The sequence below is a fragment of the Lepus europaeus genome, chromosome 17 (assembly GCF_033115175.1).
Source record: "Lepus europaeus isolate LE1 chromosome 17, mLepTim1.pri, whole genome shotgun sequence".
Lineage (NCBI taxonomy): Eukaryota > Metazoa > Chordata > Mammalia > Lagomorpha > Leporidae > Lepus > Lepus europaeus.
The window spans coordinates 22,676,462-22,695,877 of record NC_084843.1 but is presented as its reverse complement, the minus strand read 5'-3'; the positions used below and the strand labels follow the sequence as shown (position 1 = coordinate 22,695,877).

The following is a 19,416-nucleotide window of genomic DNA, read 5'->3' as shown; positions in this document are numbered from 1 at the left end:
GGTGTTTAGGGTTACTAAATACAAATGTCTATGCCAAAGACACAATAATTCCTTCTTCTAACTTACTCATCTTGTTTGTTTTAAAGTGTAGTAACTGTGTCCCAATATGAGCAAGAATTTATGCGGATTCATTACAGAAATTTTTGAAACGTTCCCTGAAAATGCACTTAGTGAAAAGAAAGAACACTTAAATATCATTATCACTAAAATTTTTATGTTTTTACCCAATCTTTGTTTCTCTCCCTATATACAGATCCATACACATGCATATGGAGAGTCAGAGAGAGAGAGATCTCTGCAGAGAAAGCATATTACATGACACTTGATCCTTTTCAACTTGCTTTGCCCACTTTAAAACAATTCTGCAAACACTTTCTAGGTTATTAAATATTCTTCTGTATTACTTTTTATTGGCTCCACTGAATTTGATTCTAGCACTTGATGGATACATTGCTTTGTAATTAATCTTTTACTAAAAGGTTTCTAATTTTCATTAGTATAATCTTATAACCTAATATAGATTAATATCTCTGTAAATCAATTATTATCTCTTCAAGTAATTTCCTAGAAGTGTAATTTATAGATCAAAGAATATGAATTTTGTTTCTGCTTTAGATACTCTCAAATGTCTTTCAGGAATAAAAAAAAAAAAAGTACTAATTCAAAGTCTTTTGTCCAGGACTTTGGAAGTGCCTATCACTAACAAAAGGTTCTGTCTCTCTTTGTACAATGTTTTTTGAGATGACTAGGAAAAATGTATTTTTTAATACAGACTGATTTCATTGCTATGAGAAGGATTCATTTCTTCATTCCTCTCTTTCATTCTTCTGTCATTTGTGCTTAGGTACCTGAATATTCTCATTTGATGAACTGCAAGTTCATATTTCTTCACTATTTTAAATAATAGTCATTTCTCTTTTTTGATTTACATAAACTTTCATTCGTACGTGATAGCCTATTTATAAGTCTGTTTATATATATTGTCTACATTTATTGACGTTCCTGAAAAAAAGAAAATAAACTAGCATTCTGTGCATATTATACATTATACATATCGGTGACCCTGGATGAATATTTCAAGGTTGAAAACAAAATACCAGAAGTTTTAAACTGTACAAGAGTTTGACAATTGTGTTTCCTGAAAAAAGAACTGCAGAGAATTTTCCTCCATTTTTTACCATGTCATCAATTCACAGTGAAGCTTTTCTTGTCACCCAGTTATCATAAATTCAAAGATGTTTTAAAAAATAGTTCACTGCACAAGAAATTCAAATTTTTCAAACTGCTATTTAAGATTTTACACTCACATGACATCTTTCATTTAAGCATTACACAGCACTTCACAAATGTTAATTAGGTTATTACAATTGGAAATTGAAGCAAACCTCAGGAGAATTAAATTAGACATTGAGGGGCATATAATTTCTAGATAATTCCAAAGCAACCTTCATATTTCTAGGGCTCACACCCAAGAACCTTGCTCCGCATGCCAGAATTGTAAGTAATATGTAGGTCTTCTAACCAGTGACCATGGACTTAATTATTAATCACTATATTTAAATGTGTCTGAAACACAAGAGAAAAATGTAAAATAAATAAATGTTTATTTATTAAACTTACATTTAATTTGCGAGATACTAAACAGAACCTTGTAATCTGTTTTATCTACAATTTATTTCAACAAAAATATAAGAATATCCTCAAAAAATTGAAATTCCTGAAATCTCTTTTTAGCCATTTCAAGAACAAATAGAAAAACATACTGTTAAGAAAACAGAAGGCTTGGGGTTGATGCTAGTTTTTTTTTTTTTTCTATTGTTATTTATGAAGCAGAGAGAGAAACAGAGAGAGATCTCTCATCTGCTGATTCACTTCCGAAACGCCTGCAACAACTGAGGTTGAAAGCAGAAAACTCAGTCAAGACACCACGGAATCCTAACCACTCCACCTGTCATGCGCTGCTCCCCAACGTCTACATTAGAAGAAAGCTGGAATCAAAAGCATAGCTGGGACATGAACCAAAGTACTTTGATATGGGATACTGGCATCTTAATCCCTAAGCCAAATGCTCACCCTGGGAACTAGAGGTGTTTGGAATGAGTTTTTCACTCTTTGTGAGGTGATCAGCTGTTTGTCATCCAACACTCACATATATTTTTTTTTCCTCTAATTATGTTGTTTATGGTGCTCAGTGACAGTGCCTGTGTCTGAGACTAGTGATGAAATGATGAACAAGACATTGAATAGGTACTGAGAGAAAATGAAGACTCTCCAGAAAGTTCAAGAAAAATGTGTATTATTGAATGCAAAAAATGCCCTTTTCACCCATATACAGTAAATTTTAAGGTAATCACAGAAAATTAAAACTGCAGTAGCATATTTTTTCATTCAATTATTGTTTACAGCCATTGTATACATTCCCATTAAACTAGGGCCTTTCGTTTTTTACTTGTTAAACTACTTATTCAGTGAAGTATTAAAACGTTTTACTATAAGGTAAATTTAAAATGTTATCTCAAAAATTCCGAGGAGGGTGGGAAGGGGAGATAGGGAAGATGGGAGGAAGGGATAGAGGGAACATCATTCTGTTGTTCAAATTATATCTACAAAGCACATTGAATCAGTTAAAAACCTACTAACAATCAAAATTTTTTAAAAAAAAATTTAAATAACTTTAAAATCTTAAAAAGATCAGACATTTAACTTTAAAAAAACTCCTTGCTGTGGTTTCAGTATTTTCTTCCAGAAACTCAGTAGTTTAATTCCCAAAGTCTTATGTTAATGGTGGAGGAAAGAAACTTAATCCAATTATGGTGTTTAGATGTGGAGACTTTGAGGAGTTAGTAGACTGCATGAGGTCATTGGACAGGAGCATCTGTCACTGAATCCTGGTGGATTTATGAGGTAAGAGACAGACATCCTGAGGTGCAGGTGCTCCTTGTCTCTTGTCATGGGATGCTAGGAGCCACCTTGAGACCATTATTAGAAGCTAAGCCGGTGGGCCTGCCACATTTTGGAATGTGAACTTTCAAGGCTGTGAGCACAAATAGAAATCTTATCTTTATAAAGTTAAAAAGAAAAATGAGTATGAAAAAACTATATATGCCTCTCAAAATGTTTTGTACCAAAACAGACATCTTTTAATTCCATGTTTCTATGAAATATTGTGAATTACCCTCACAAGTTCAAGTATGGAAAGTTACCCATATAGCAGATGTTAAGGAAAGTAGTCTATAAACAAGTCGAGGGGGCTGTACTAGCCCTACTTAAATAACAGTAGTGATTATTACTTCTGAACCACATACACAGAATGTGGATTTTAAAGCAGGGACATGGAAGATTTTAGCTCATTTAGAACAATGATTTTGAAGGTAATATAGAGGTTGTATTAATGGCAGGACAATGTGGAAGCAGGAAGCTCAGGCGAGAGATTATAATTGTTCAGATGAGAGAAGTGCTTCAGAAATACACAATGGCAATCTTAGGCCAAATAAAAATATTTCTGAAGTTAGGTAGCTGATCAGTTCAGTATTATCTAAGAATCATCTATGAGGTGTTAAGCCATTCTTTAGAGTTATTTCCAGTCATATTTCTAAGTACTGGAGATTCTGGAAAGACTTTTTCCAAGCACACCACTTGGGAAATCACAGCTGAGTCTGACAACCAGGCTCTAACAGGATGGAGGAATAAAGAAAACATATGTCTCCCCAACTTAACACTTGCCAATGTAAATGAGCACATGTGCCTTTTTAATGTTCAACAAATTCTTCCAGCCACAGAATGTGGAACTGTCACAAAGGAAACCATCAGGCTAAAAAGAATAATTTCACTGAGAGATTATTTTCTTTGGCAAATGGATAGTGAAATGCAGACACTAAAATCCTATCATGCATAAGTTGATTCTGACCAGAATCCAAGCTTTGTTTGATGTATATATTGTTGACCCAAAGCCTTCTGTTTATCAGTAGATCCTCCAATCATGTCCAAAGGCACTAGTAAGTATCCCTGTATGGCCACAATCAACAAGACCTCTAGAACTAATATCCCATACTGAGAGGTCATTTGCTCTCCAGTTTACTTTATTCTCTGTATATTCTTTTTTTTTTTTTGATGATAGAGTGTTTCTTTTATTTTTTTAAACTTTTATTTAATGAATATAAATTTCCAAAGTACAGCTTATGGATTACAATGGCTTCCCCCGCCCCCATAACTTCCCTCCCACCCGCAACCCTCCCCTTTCCCACTCCCTCTCCCCTTTCATTCACATCAAGATTCATTTTCAATTCTCTTTATATACAGAAGATCAGTTTAGTACATATTAAGTAAAGATTTCAAGAGTTTGCCCTCACATCGCAACACCAAGTGAAAAATACTGTTGGAGTACTAGTTAGAGCAATAAATAACAGTGTACAGCACATTAAGGATAGAGATCCTACATTATATTTTTTAAAAATTGATTAATTTTCTATGCAATTTCCAATTTAACAACAAGTTTTTTTTTTCATTTTCAATTATCTTTATATACAGAGGATCAATTCAGTATATACTAAGTAAAGATTTCAACAGTTTGCACCCACACAGAAACAAAAGGTGTAAAAATACTGTTTCAGTACTAGTTATAGCATTACTTCACATTGGACAACACATTAAGGACAGATCCCACATGAGACATAAGTACACAGTGACTCCTGTTGTTGACTTAACAATTTGACACTCTTGTTTATGGTGTCAGTAATCTCCCTGGGCTCTAGTCATGAGTTGCTGAGGCTATGGAAGCCTTTAGGGTTCGCCGACTTCAATCTTATTCCGACAGGGTCATAGTCAAAGTGGAAGTGCTCTCCTCCCTTCAGAGAAAGGTACCTCCTTCTTTGATGGCCCCGTTCTTTCCACTGGGATCTCACTCGCAGAGATCTTTCATTTAGGGTTTTTTCTTTTTCTTTTTTTTTGGCCAGAGTATCTTGGCTTTCCATGCCTAAAATACTGTCATGGGCTCTTCAGCCAGATCCGAATGCCTTAAGGGCTGATTCTGAGGCCAGAGTGTTGTTTAGGACATCTGCCATTCTATGAGTCTGCTGTGTCTCCCATTTCCCATGATGGATCGTTCTCTCCCTTTTTGGTTCTATCAGTTAGTATTAGCAGACACTAGTCTTATTTGTGTGATCCCTTTGACTCTTAGACCTATCAGTGTGATCAATTGTGAACTGAAGATGATCACTTGGACTAGTGAGATGGCGTTGGTACATGCCACCTTGATGGGATTGTATTGGAATCCCCTGGCATGTTTCTAACTCCACCATTTGGGGCAAGTCCGACTGAGCATGCCCCAAATTGTACACCTCCTCCCTCTCTTTTTCCCACTCTTATATTTAACAGGGATCACTTTTCAGTTAAAATTTAAACACCTAAGAATAATTGTGTGTTAATTACAGAGTTCAACCACTAGTACTAGAACAAAAAAAAAAATACTAAAATGGATAAAGTATTACATTGTACATCTAGAGTCAGGACAAGAGCTGATCAAGTCACTGTTTCTCATAGTGCCCATTTCACTTCAACAGGTTTCCCCTTTGGTGCTCAGTTGTCTCCGATCAGAGAAAACAAATAATATTTGTCTCTTTGGGACTGGCTTAATTCACTCACCATGATGTTTTCCAGATTCCTCCATCTTGTTGTAAATGATTGGATTTCATTGTTTTTGACTGCTGTATAGTATTCTATAGTATTCTCTGTATATTCTTAAATTAGAAGTTAAGTGATAGCATTTCTCATAAACATAAGGGTACTTTAAAAAGTCTGCAGAATAATGAAATAAAATAATTTGATGCAAAAAACTGAAGTATATTTATAGCTTTTTCATGATTTTTTTTCTATGAACTGTTTGAAGACCCACCTACACGCATCAATTTCAAATTTTTTATACCAAAATAAACTTCTTTTTAAAAAGTTTATTTATTTATTTGAAAGACTTAGTTATAGAGAAGGAGAGACAGAGGCAGAGAGAGAGATATATTGGATCACTCCCAAAATTGCCTCAATGGGTGGAGTTAGGTCAATAAAGTCAGGAGCCAGGAGCTTCTCCAGAACATAGGCCCAAGCACTTGAGCCATCTTACACTGCTTTCCCAGGAGCATTAGCAGGGAGCTGGATCATAAGTGGAGCATCTGAGACTCGAACCGATGCTCATATGGGATGCCAATGCCGAGGCGGAGGCTTTTACCAACTAGGCCACTGTGCCGACTTCTAAACTTATCTTTTGATTCCAGTTTTAATGAACTTTGTGAAGCATCCCCTGTATAAAGTAAAGCTAAAATAAATAATCTGAGATAAAGTAAAATATCCTGGACTGTATTCTTGTGGCTGTTCAAAATGAGACATCAAAGAGTAGTAGATCAGGAAAGCAAAGAACATGGTAGACACAGGTTACATTCTTTACTTCCCACAGTCCCTAAGATCAATTTAATTAAATAAAAAAAGTTTTGATATAAAGTACCTATGCCCAAGGAATCAATCACTTATCCCTTCATTCACCCACAATTTTCTATTCAAGCCAACAGATATTTGAGCTGAGATATCTGTGGGAGTTAAGATCACAAACTTAAAATTGGGTCTGAGCTCTTTCCAGTCATGTTGCCCTGGCAAATCACTTATTATGTCTGCTTCTTTATTTCTGTTGCTATGAAATGGGGTAACAATGCCCAATTCACAGAGCAGGTGTTTATTATGATTAAATGAAGCCAAAGTAATGAATACAGCATTTTCTAAGTGAAATTAATAGTCACACGCCATAAATATTCATGCAAGTATGAGGAATAGCAGAATAAAGAAAAAAAAAAAAACTAGTCTTTAAAGTTCTTTTGGTTTACCAAAATCTCTAAAAACGGGCATCCTCAGCAAAAATTGGAAAAACAGAACTGAAAGAAACATTTATTTTGGTGTAAGCATATTTGAATTTTATGCATACTTTTTCATAATATAGAAGACCCTTTTGAAGACCCTCTCAAATGTATAGATTTACAAAAAAAAAAAAAAAACCTCTTGCACCAAAAAGACTTAACACTTTAACTCAATTTTCCATGAAGTTTTTATTTTTATTTTTTTAAAGATTTATTTATTTGAGAGTCAGAGTTACACAGAGAGAGGAGAGGCAGAGAGAGAAAGAGAGAGAGAGAGAGAGAGAGAGAGGTCTTCTATCTGCTGGTTCATTCCCCAACTGACCACAATGACCGGAGCTGCACGGATCTGAAGCCAGGAGCCAGGAGCTTCTTCCGGGTCTTCCACGTGGGTGCAGGGGCCCAAGGACTTGGGCCATCTTCTTCTGCTTTCCCAGGCCACAGCAGAGAGCTGGACTGGAAGTGGAGCAGCCAGGTTTCAAACAGGCACCCATACGGGATGCCGGTGCTTCAGGCCAGGGCGTTAACCCACTGAGCCACAGCACCAGCACCTCCATGAAGTTTTTAAAATGCCATCTTATATCTGCCAAAAGTCTTCAAACACAGAATCCATTTCTACTCACGAAGCGTCTAGAGAAAAAAGTGTCTGGGGAGCACACTCTAGAAACTAAAGATCCCCTTTAGACTTGTATGCGCATTTCTGGCTCAAAGCAGACACAAAACAGTTGCTGAATTGACCCTTGGAACTGAATTTGTAATCTCTTTGTCTTGAGATTAAGTTTAGCACTTACAAATTCATCTGTGAGAACAAAATACAAAACGATGAGAGTGGGAACACTGAGGTGACATGTTTTGTTGACTGAAAGAGTGGCAAAAAGTTCTGGCTCCAACAGTCCCTTGTGTTTGGAGAGATGACCAAATCCATATTATTGTTATAATGGGCTTCCCTGTCATTAGTGGCATTTACAAAGATCAAGGTATTTGTTACCTTACTGAAGTTATTCAACATGATTAAATTTAAGAAAATGTGTTAGAACCATAAAATTAGGAAAGAATCCAGCGTTTCAAATGCGAATGCTCTGTAAGCATGGGTCTCCCTCCTGAGAGGTGGGTGACAGGGGAGGGAGAGTTTGCAGCAGAAAGGGAAAAGGAACCATTTCTGCCCAAAGTTTCTGGGACATTCAGAAAGTCACCTAGCCTCTGGGAGCACAAATTTCATCATTTTAAAGTACTGGATTGGAAAAGAAAGATAATTCGTGGTGTTCCTTTCAGGTTAAACGTTGCAGGAAATTTTCTGGGGTGAAAGATACATTCCAGCAAGGTTATGGCAAGTCAAACATTAGTGAATCGAATTACGTATGTCCATCAATGTGAGATTTTCCAAAACTGCCCTTGTTCACCTTTCATTGATCATCACATTGAAGGACCCTTATGGGGGAGAGGGACAGGAAACTAGGCCTGGGCAAATATCAGGGGCTTCTTAAGAGGTTAGATGCTACCCAGAGCAGAACTGCCCCTCCCCTCCAGGAAACCTCTGGGCGCGCCCCAGAGCAGAGCTGCCCCTCCCCTCCAGGAAACCTCTGGGCGCGCCCCAGAGCAGAGCTGCCCCTCCCTTCGGAGGGTCTCTAGGCGCACACTTATGATGTCACTGCGACCGGCCAATCCTGTAACACCTTAGCACTCTCCCTCAGCATTCTCCGGTATGCTAATTGTCCCTCCGAACCAACCAATCCCGTGCCACCTCTGCATTTTATACCAGCACTCTCCACCAGCATTCTTCGCCAGCATTCTCCCATATGCTAACGGTCCCTCTGAACTGACCAATCCTATGCATGCGTTAGGAATATGCTAATTCGTTGCCTATATAACCTGTGTAAAACTGCCGCTCAATGCTCCTCACTGCCTGAGGTGGGGGGCCCGTTTGTGCAAACGTACAATAAATACCTCATGCTTTTTGCATCAGCTGGTTTGGAGTCTGGGTTTTTGGGCGTCCTCTCGAGCAAGTGGGCATCTCTGCAACTGAGAGGTCCAACATTTTTGGCGCCCAACGTGGGGCTCGAGGTCGCCCTCAGACCCATTCTCTGCGGACCAGTTGGAGGTATAATTAAGTGTTTTCTGTCTGTTGTTGTCTTCGTCTTGAGTATTCTGACTGGCCAGTATCTGACCTGACTCTGTGGGACCAGTGGGGGAGGCAGGCGTGCCCAGCAACCCTTGGCCCGTTACCCGGAGGACGCTCCGGGTTATGAGGGGAAACCCTCGGTCTGTTCCCCCGGAAGACGCACTCGGGGTGGTCTGGAGGTGGGTCGGAGACTAAGTCTCCCTCCTTCCCGGGGAGGGCTGGTCAGGCAGCCGCTCCCAAAAATAGCGCAATAGCGTTCGATTTGTCCTAGCCATGTGTTTTGTCTTGCTTACTGTATATGTCTGTGCAATGGTTGTTCTTTTTGTTTGGGCTGAAATCCTTATACGCAAGGGTCAACAAATAACCACCCCTTTAAGTCTCACTCTAGATCACTGGAAGGACGTTCGAGAACGCGCGCGCCACCTCTCAGTGGAGGTTAAAAAGAAACAATGGGCAAGATTCTGTTCCTCAGAGTGGCCGGCCTTCGAGGTCGGCTGGCCAAGGAACGGCACTTTTAACCTCGATATTATTTTACAGATTAAGGAGCGCGTCTTTCGGCCAGGATCCGATGGACACCCTGATCAGGTGGCCTACATTACCACGTGGGAGGATCTTTCACGTAACCCCCCTCCCTGGATAGAACCCTTCTTCCCGACGGAGCCCATACGGACCCCGATACCCCCTCCTCCTATCCCGGTTGTACCAACCTCCTCCCTATTCCCTCTGAAGGAGATTCGAGGTCCAAAACCTGACAAGCCACCGGTTCTTCCGGCTGATCAGGACTTTCTGCTCCTTGACTCTCCCCCACCCTATCTTCCCAGCCAACCTGCTCCCCCGCAGGAACCCCCACTACAACCAGAGCGGGATGTGCAGCCTTCTGCACCATCCCCTGATTCCACGAGGGAAGGGGAAGAAGTCTCAGCGCCTTCCCCGCCCTCCAGCCGCCTGCGCCTCCGTCGGGGGCAGGCAGGGGGCTCGGGAAGCGTCTGGACTTCGCAGGCTTTTCCTCTTCGCTCGGTGGCTGGCCAGATGCAGTACTGGCCATTCTCTGCTTCCGATCTTTACAATTGGAAAACCCATAACCCCTCTTTCTCTCAAGACCCCCAGGCTCTGACTGGGCTGATCGAGTCAATTTTATTGACTCATCAGCCCACCTGGGATGATTGTCAGCAGCTTCTGCAGACCCTCCTCACCACTGAGGAAAAGCAGCGCGTCTACCTCGAGGCACGGAAAAACGTCCCTGGAGCAGATGGCCGACCGACCCTACTGCCAAACGAAATCGAGGAGGCGTTTCCCTTAACCCGTCCTGATTGGGACTACACCACCGTTGCTGGTAGGGAGCGACTTCGTCTTTACCGCCAGGTTCTCCTTGCGGGTCTCAGAGGGGCTGGAAAGCGCCCCACCAATTTGGCCAAGGTACGTGCAGTAGTGCAGGGGGCTGAGGAAACGCCGGCAGGCTTCCTAGAAAGATTAATGGAAGCCTACCGTATGTACACCCCGTTTGACCCCCTGGCAGAGGACCGGCAGGGAGATGTAATCATGTCCTTTATAGGACAGTCAGCGCCGGACATCCGCAATAAATTGCAGCGGCTAGAGGGGCTTCAGGGATATACTATACAAGATTTAATGAAGGAGGCAGAAAGGATTTACAACAAAAAGGATCCACAAGGAGCAGGAGGAAAGGGAAGGCCTGCACTGGCCTGAGGGAGGCTCGTAAATCCCCAGAGGCAGTTAAAACTAAGGTGGAGCCTTCAGGTGTGGCAGCAACCCCTAAAAGCCCAACACTGCCTTAAGGCACTGCGCCTCCAATTCCGCCCATGTGGCCACCCCTTTTTGGTTATTCCCCTCCCTTAAATCACCCGCCGCCATCTTGTAAACAGCGTGCCTACCCAACCTCACAGCCAGTCCTACTAGGCCCCGACGTGCACAGTCTTCCCTGTAAATGGGGGACCACGGCCTTTCTCTGCACTCTCTTCCAGTCAGTGTAGCCTGTTGCACCCTTGCAGACCACAGCCAGATACTCTAGGGGAGACTAGTCCTTGGGCTGCTTTTTTCCTCTCCATTTACAATTCAATGCTGTCCTCACTAGGAAGAAAAAATGCCTTTGGCTACCACTGGCCTTACCTAAAGGAACAAAAACCTTCATCCATTAACCCTTTCCAACCTAATGAGTCTTTATTTGCAGTTAATGAAACTTTTTCTCCAGCACTACGGAAGCCTCTCATTCCCTGCCGCTTTGTTTCAGATGTGTTTCCCTGTCCTAAGCAACGGGCTTCTATGCTGATGACCAGCTCTTTTCTGTGCTGCTGTAGTTAACTTATCTAAGAGTTTGCACGTGTCTTGAAGGTTTCGTGTTTTATTGGATTTGTCTGTCTTTAATGTTTGAGTGATTACCTAACTCTGATCAGATCTGCCCCACAGCTTTGGTTAAAATATTCAGGTTATACGTACTAGTTTTTGGCTAAGCGGTTGACTCTCTAACAGTTTAAATTCTCAAATGGAGTCTAACAACTTTGGGACTTCCAGTAGGATCCCTGGAACTCTCAAAGGATGGGACTCTAAATTTGTTAAAGTAACAACTGTTTAAGTCTATTTAAATTATGCAGTGTATTAAAATATTGTAGATGATGTCGGACCTATGTTGTATTCGTGTTTTTGCTTTCCAGCTAAGGTGGTCTTACAAGTTTTTATATGTCCTTAATATGCTTTAAACTTGTTTCTTTTACAGATCTGCTTTTGCAAAAACTATAGTGTCTCTTTTTAACAGTGTCTGCTTAGTGGGTTACTCTGCCATTTCTAAAGTTAGGTCATGTAAGCTCTTTTTAGCTCTATTAAATAGTTCTAAGTTATGTGCGGATTTTGTGTGCTAACTCTTATGTTCAAGGTGTTTATTTCTGGTTTCCAGGGTAATCTAGTGTGTACTCCAAAAAAGCCTCTTTTGGATGAGCCTTAATGGACTCTTTCCCTACCTCTTCTCTCTTCTTGGACTGCTTCTTGCCCTGCTTTTAATCCTTGCTATTGGCCCATGCATAACGAATAGGCTTATACAGTTTATACAACAGCGCATAGAGGCAACTAGGGTAAGACAGGTTGAGGTTCATTACCAGAGGCTGCTAGCCACAGAGGGCTATGATCCCCTGAACTGGGGAAGCACCCCCGGTGCTCTCCACATTGCCAATGACGGGTAAGATTCCGGATGGACCGGAACAACCTAAGACAGGCGGTGGAGAAAGCTCATCACGCCCCCATAATTACAAGTCACGCGACACCCCAAGACGGGTAAAGCACCCAGCGTCCTGCACCAACCTAAGACAGGGCTCATGGCCAAGCTGCCTGGGTTACCAATGACGGGTAAGGGCAAGGACGGCTGGGGGCAACCTAAGACAGGGACCGCGTGCTAAAACAAAAAGGGGGAATCTGTGGGGCATGAGCGCGGCCAGGCCAGGCCAGGCCAGGCCCGGGGGCTCTGCATGCGCAGCTGCTCCAGGGTGCCCCCGACCGAACTGCGCGAAACGAAGCCACGCGGAGCCAAGTAAGATGGCGCCCAGAGGAAGTAAGATGGGCGGAATCCAAAGTTGTTTACCACTAAAACTAATTGGCTGCGCAACAACAAGGGAGGTAACAAAACTAGTAACAAGTGTATAGACATAGGGCTAGTCCTATAAAAATCCCCCCCCCAAGGTGTTTTTTAAGTAATTGGTTGGTCCTTAGCCCTGCCCCAATGACTCTGCAGTTTTGTGTTATAAAAGGTACTATTATGCAGAAGGTGACTGAGTCCTTGCTAGACTTGACTCCCCGCTGCGTCTGATTGTCTCCGGGACCAGGAGGCTGGGGAACGGGCGAGCGGCGCGCACTTACCTTTCCTCGGACCCAGTCCATCCTTGTACGGGTGGACTAAGACCCAACATCTGGCGCCTTGACCAAATTAGCGTTGGAGACTGGCGTTAAAGACTGGGTCCAACTCCTCCCTATGGTGTTGTTCCGGGTCCGAAACACGCCCTCTCATTGCGGACTGACACCATGCGAGGTCCTTTGTGGAGGGCCCCCACCAATAGCAGGCTTGCTTGACCTTGCCAGTGACTCCGTTGCCGATGCCCCTAGGTTACAGGCCCGGTTGAGAGCGCTCCAGATCATCCAGAACCAGGTCTGGAAACCTCTTGCAGCAGCCTACCAACCCAAGACGACAACTATCCCACATCCTTTCCAAATCGGTGATGCCGTGTATGTCCGAATCTAAAACTCTAGAGCCCCGGTGGCAAGGCCCTTTCACTGTGCTGTTGACAACTCCCACCGCTCTCAAGGTCGATGGAATCGCTGCTTGGGTCCACGCCTCACACGTGAAGCGAGCACTACCCCCCCAGGGCCCCGAGGATCCGGATAGACCAGCCAAATGGAAGCTCCAGCGCACTCAGAACCCGCTCAAGCTAAGACTTTCAAAAACTGTTTAATATTTGTGATGTTTCTGGCCTTTCCCCATTGTTTTTCCAATCCCCATGCTCCACAATTGTTAACGCGGGAAGTAATTTCCCCCACAGGACGGGTGGCCTGGTCTGTTAGTGGTTACATACCCCCAGGGCATGGTGGCCCACCTTATACCCAAACGTATGTCAACTGGTTACTGGGTTAGATACCTGGGATGTACCTGACCAAAATAATTTGACAAAAATCCCTAAAAATAGTCTTAACTATTGGGGCGTGTATGGCTCCCAGTCCCCAGTCAGTGGGACTCAACCCAGTCCAGCAAAAACAGAGTTCCCTCCCTCCAGTGAGGCAGGCTCTCCCCAGACCACCCCTCTTGCCAGCCACCCTTTCGCCTAGCTTGGCAAGTTTAACTCCAAACCCGGGTGCTGACTCAACAGTACCAGTGTCAAGCTTCAAAGATCTCCGAGGTCCAATAGATTTTAGGATTAAAATCTGTGCAAAGAGAAAAGGAGGGAATGAAGGACCCTTATGGGGGAGAGGGACAGGAAACTAGGCCTGGGCAAATATCAGGGGCTTCTTAAGAGGTTAGATGCTACCCAGAGCAGAACTGCCCCTCCCCTCCAGGAAACCTCTGGGCGCGCCCCAGAGCAGAGCTGCCCCTCCCCTCCAGGAAACCTCTGGGCGCGCCCCAGAGCAGAGCTGCCCCTCCCTTCGGAGGGTCTCTAGGCGCACACTTATGATGTCACTGCGACCGGCCAATCCTGTAACACCTTAGCACTCTCCCTCAGCATTCTCCGGTATGCTAATTGTCCCTCCGAACCAACCAATCCCGTGCCACCTCTGCATTTTATACCAGCACTCTCCACCAGCATTCTTCGCCAGCATTCTCCCATATGCTAACGGTCCCTCTGAACTGACCAATCCTATGCATGCGTTAGGAATATGCTAATTCGTTGCCTATATAACCTGTGTAAAACTGCCGCTCAATGCTCCTCACTGCCTGAGGTGGGGGGCCCGTTTGTGCAAACGTACAATAAATACCTCATGCTTTTTGCATCAGCTGGTTTGGAGTCTGGGTTTTTGGGCGTCCTCTCGAGCAAGTGGGCATCTCTGCAACTGAGAGGTCCAACAACATGGCACTGAATCTTGGCATTTGTGTTCTAAGTTTTGCAGTCAGTTAGCAAAATGGGCAATTCCCTAATACGCAAATAAAGCCTCTGCAATTTCTTTGTGCACAGTGAGGAACGGCTTCATTTACATACTCACAGCTAACAAGTTCTGAAATCAAGGTAAACCTATGGTAACACAGACACAGCACACAGGAAGTTGGTGTTAAATGGAAGCTGCCCATTGTTAAAGCATCATCATGCTCCTAAATCTAAGTGTACAAAATTTCCGGATTTAGATTTCCTTAACACTGCAGCATCTCTCACTGCTCCCTTTATCAAATTTGTTTTTCTCCCTGAAGGTAAAGTCTTTTAGGGCTGCATTATACTCCTACCTCTCACCCCACCAAAGCTCAACTGCCCACTGTGTTAGGAAACTGGTGCAGTTTTAGCCAGGTGGCCGCATGGCCCAGCTACCTGAGCCAGGCTCCACCCCCATCCTAATAGGATTCGCTGCTCCTGCTTCCCTGCCCGCCCTCGGGCAAAGTTTTAAAAGGGCCTTTCCTGAACACGTGCTCTCTTGGCTCTTGGTTCTTCTCTCCTGTGCTCTCTCCTCTCTCTTGGCTCGTCTCTCTACTTTATCTTCTCTCCTCTGTCTCTCTCTCTCTTATACTCTCTTTCTCTTTTTCCTTCGCCGCCCCTTCACTCCGGTCTGTAGGGTGTTCCCCAATAAACCCTTTCCCTTACTCCGGTGTTCGGTGTGTTTTGCGACTGCTAACATTAATATATAACACACTGTACCTGTAAGATTTTGTTTACTTCTTTTGGCTACAATGTAAAGGTCACTTTGTTTATTAAAGCTCAGCCTTGAGGCTAAACAACTCCCCCCCCCCCCCCCATAGGGAGGAGAGAGAGAGAGAAAGAGTGAGAGAGAAGGAGGAACATAAACTTGGAAAATAGGAAATGTTACTAACTGATCTGAAACTGAGCTCCCTGGACACTAACCAAATTTAATTGGGCTCATCCATGGATTAATTAGACATTCCAACTGAAACCAAGAAGAAATCTTACCTCGAAGAGACAGCGCCTTTCTCAGCTAGGAAAACCACTTTTTTTCACTGTTCTATCATTTTTAAGAGATTCAGTAAGATTATCTACTGGGGAAAACAGTTTCATTTCGTTCTGGTTCATTTTGTCTGTTCCTAGAGCTTTAAATATCTCCAAGCATTTTGGATTTTACCGGCAATGGGATTCCAAATACCTATATTTTTCAAAGACATCATTTGGCTAAAGGCTGTTTTTCTCTAAGATTGAATGAAAAGTAAACTATGTATCACTCTTAACTCCTGGGAATCTTAACCTGAAAAGCACCCTCTCTTTTCAGTCCAGCATCTATGCTTTGGTAATTTTCGTGAAAACTGCACAGATTTTTTTCTAAGCTACGAGTACAACCCTTTTCCAATTTAGTCTCTTGCTGAGGAGGTTTTTAAGCTATGCCAGAATATGTGAAAAACACAAAGTAGGAACAAACAACCAGGTGCAAACATGAATTTTTAAATCAGGTCTGCCGAAAACCATGCAAAACAAAACCCCTCCAACCACCCTTGGGGTAAAACATCAATCTGAATACTATCCAGTCTCATCTCCATTATGTGTCTACACCAGCCTCACACAGATGGCCAATTTGCTTTTACCAACCTCAGTCCATGCAGCCAGCCGCTCCCATCTGATGGCTCTTCACAGGTTGCAAATCTGATTGCGCAATCTGGGTACTCAAGCAGCAGCTCACCCCAGAATGGCACAAGGATGTAGAAGGTAAAGCTAATTCACAAATCCCAAAAATAAAATAATAATAAAAGACAATGGACACAGATGAATGGAAAAGTAAAACTCTCTAATCCAAAACTTGACCTTTGAAATATGAGGGACCAGTTATTCAGGGTCCTATAAAGGGAACTAGTTTCTGTCATTTTATTCTTCAGTTTCCTGTAAGAAAGCCGAGGATGCTTAAATTTAACAGTGAATTTGTAAAACCAGAAGCAGAAATATTATACGCAAAAAAAAAAAAAGAAATATTATACGTATTGCCGCAAACGTAGCGTTTGGCTAAAAGGATCAAGCAGGACCTCTCACATGGAATCAGAATTGCCTGCTTGCACTATTCTGCTGCAATTCACACAGACCAAGCTTCCAATTTTGATGCATCAGCACAATTGGGTATGTTGTCACTTCTGGAACTGACTTAAGTGCATGGTGATTTCTAACACTTTAGCTTTAAGCTATGGTTCTGATTGCTCAAGCAAGAAAAAGTAGTCTGTGAGTAAATAATTAAATGCACCAGTAGGATTCAGAGACCACATAAAGTAACTGCTTGCTTCCATGAGTCATTGTGAAAAATGAAAAAAATATTTCCTAGATCATGCTTACATAAAGCCAGCATAAGAATGTAAGACTTCCTAAAGGCTATGTCTGTTTTCCAGAACGTTTGCAGGATTGTGTACAAACCAGATACAAGGGGCTACTTTGTCTTTGTGTTGTGGCTTACCAGTGAACCACCAACGCTACAGACTTTGGGGCCAAATAACTTAAATGTTCTAGGTCACCCACAGCTCCTAACTCCAGCCCTGGATCTGACAGGCATTTGAGTACTGAATTAGAAGATGAGAGTTTCTCTCTCTCTCCCTCTCTCTCTCTCTCTCTCTCTCTCTCTCTCTCTCCATCTCTCCATCTCTCCATCTCTCTTTTTCTTTCTTTCTTAAGTAAAACAAAACAGAACAAAACAAAGCAAAAATCCAATTTCATTGCTGGTTTAAATACAGAGATGGAATGAAGGAAGGAATGATCCTTCATCAGGGACTGATACCTCCTCTCTTCTGTTCAGACTGGCCACTTCTCTTTACATTACATCATATGTGATGTGCTCACTGTTGGCAACACTTTAAAATCTATGCATGGTTTTTGCATAATACACATTTTACATCAACAAGCTCTGTTATATGCATGGATTTCAAATCTTTTTAGCACTAAAGTAAACATCTTTTCATTTAATTCCCATGAATTTTTTGAATCTCCCTTCTATGATGAAACCAACTTAAAGACAGATCTTAGCTGCAGACCTCTGTTCACCAAAGCAGAATCAGTTAGCTTGCCAAGATCCAAAAGGAGAAGTTTAACCAACAAATACAACTCACTGTCCAAGAATGAGGGTGGCATTCCTGATGAAACAGGTTTACAAGGACAGAATCATGCCTCAGAACACCTTCGCCTTTACAAAGAAGCATATTTTACTGTGTAAAAGAACCACATACTGGTTCAGAAAATTTGGAAAACTGGGCACCTAACCACACTTGTAGCATATCTAGTGGCTAAAAATTGTTTATCTACACAAGTACACACAGAAACACACACAATCTTCTTGATATCCAGCACTAGTGCTTACTCGCCGAACAGTTTAAACATTCGAGTGATTAGATACCCTCTTGAGAGCATCAATGAAGCTTTTCACTCAAAATCCAGGCTGTCTTGGACCTTGGTAATGCTCAGTATCCCCTCTTGAGCACCTATCAGCTCTTCAGGTCTTATTATCTCAATGACACATTTTGGCCTCTCTCCAGCTGGTATATTGCTTATTGATTGATGTGAATAATGTAGGGAGAGTAGAACATTCTCTGAAAGTAAGGAACAACTGATAAAAAGGGTTCTGAATGTGGTGTCAGTTGGAATGCTAACAGCCACAGGATGCAACGAGATGCATTACTGTGCATCTTCTCTCAGCCTCCCAATCTAGGCTTACAGCAGACAACTGCCAGGGAAAGTTCCCTATTACAGCTGATTTCTACAAAGCCATTTTTCATATCAAAATCTCCAAACATCTACTGAACAGATGACTCCATTTAGTGAATCTGACATCAAACCATTCAACAGTCAGCCTATCTTAAAGGTTAAATTTGAGGCGGATATGGGACCAATTTATGGGAATAGCATTGAAAAAGGAGGCACTTTGAAACCTGAGTGTTAGAAAGAAAGTCAGCTGGGCAAGGCACAGGTAACGAAAACACATTGATGGGAGAGACAGTGAAAGAAGTATTTGTCATAAGCATTGCCACAGAGAAAATCTCTTCTTATTTCAAGGACAGTGTGCTTGGGGACTAATTTGGTTAGTTGCCATATCAGCTGCAGTTTGGAAACGTAATTAACAATTGTGCATGGAAATAATTAATCCCATGCTCTTGGGGGAAATTTATAGTGAAATGTTGTTTTTCAGAACAGACAATGGAGGATTATGTTTGGGGATTCAGACATCTGTAAACATCACTTGAAAAGGAGAAGCTTCTAGGTCAGGGACACGATGGAGCGAGTTTTCATGTTGCTTGTGTGTCTTGATTCAAGCGATGGACAGAAGGTACACTAACTACACACACCCTGAAACCACAAAAGATCTCTGCTGTAGAAAAGCAAAGCATCCACAAATATCAGGAAATCCCTCTGAAATCTAAGGTCAGGTAATACTGTTCTCTTATTTGGGTTTGGGTTTAAATCACAAAAGCAAAATCCTTCCACAGAAGTCTTTGTGTACATCAAAGGTTTTATCAGTAGGAAAACGGACGCTTCTTTCTACATCTGAGAATGACAGTGTATGAATCTGAGAGCACTAGAAATTCTCTATGGCACAGATTCCCCGATTGTTAGCCATTGACCACCATTCTTAGCCTTTTATTGAACATATGGTGATTTTATTCCTGATTTTCCTGAACCTCAAATTTTCCTATCACAATATTCTTTTATCAAGTTCCTGGTTCCAAAGTGATGGCTCTGATTACTTCATGTCTCCTCCATGATAGATAATGTAGACCTGGGGTTCCCACTAGGTGAACTCTGT

The 19,416-nt window shown here is 42.3% G+C and overlaps 2 protein-coding genes across 5 annotated transcripts in view; one reads left to right on the top strand and one right to left on the bottom strand.

Moving 5' to 3' along the window:
* Positions 1-19,416, bottom strand: part of SORCS1 (sortilin related VPS10 domain containing receptor 1) — a 572,961-nt gene that overhangs the window by 220,058 nt on the left and 333,487 nt on the right. The gene's annotated exons all lie outside the window — the stretch shown is intronic.
* Positions 8,316-11,826, top strand: LOC133776022 (uncharacterized). Its single transcript, XM_062214678.1, has one exon. It carries the CDS (start codon positions 9,283-9,285, stop codon positions 10,711-10,713), a length of 1,431 nt encoding a protein of 476 aa, XP_062070662.1. The 5' UTR covers positions 8,316-9,282; the 3' UTR covers positions 10,714-11,826.

What these genes read in the sequence shown, in the direction of transcription:
- LOC133776022 (XM_062214678.1), top strand. Translation starts at nt 9,283, where the DNA reads ATGTGTTTTGTCTTGCTTACTGTATATGTCTGTGCAATGGTTGTTCTT.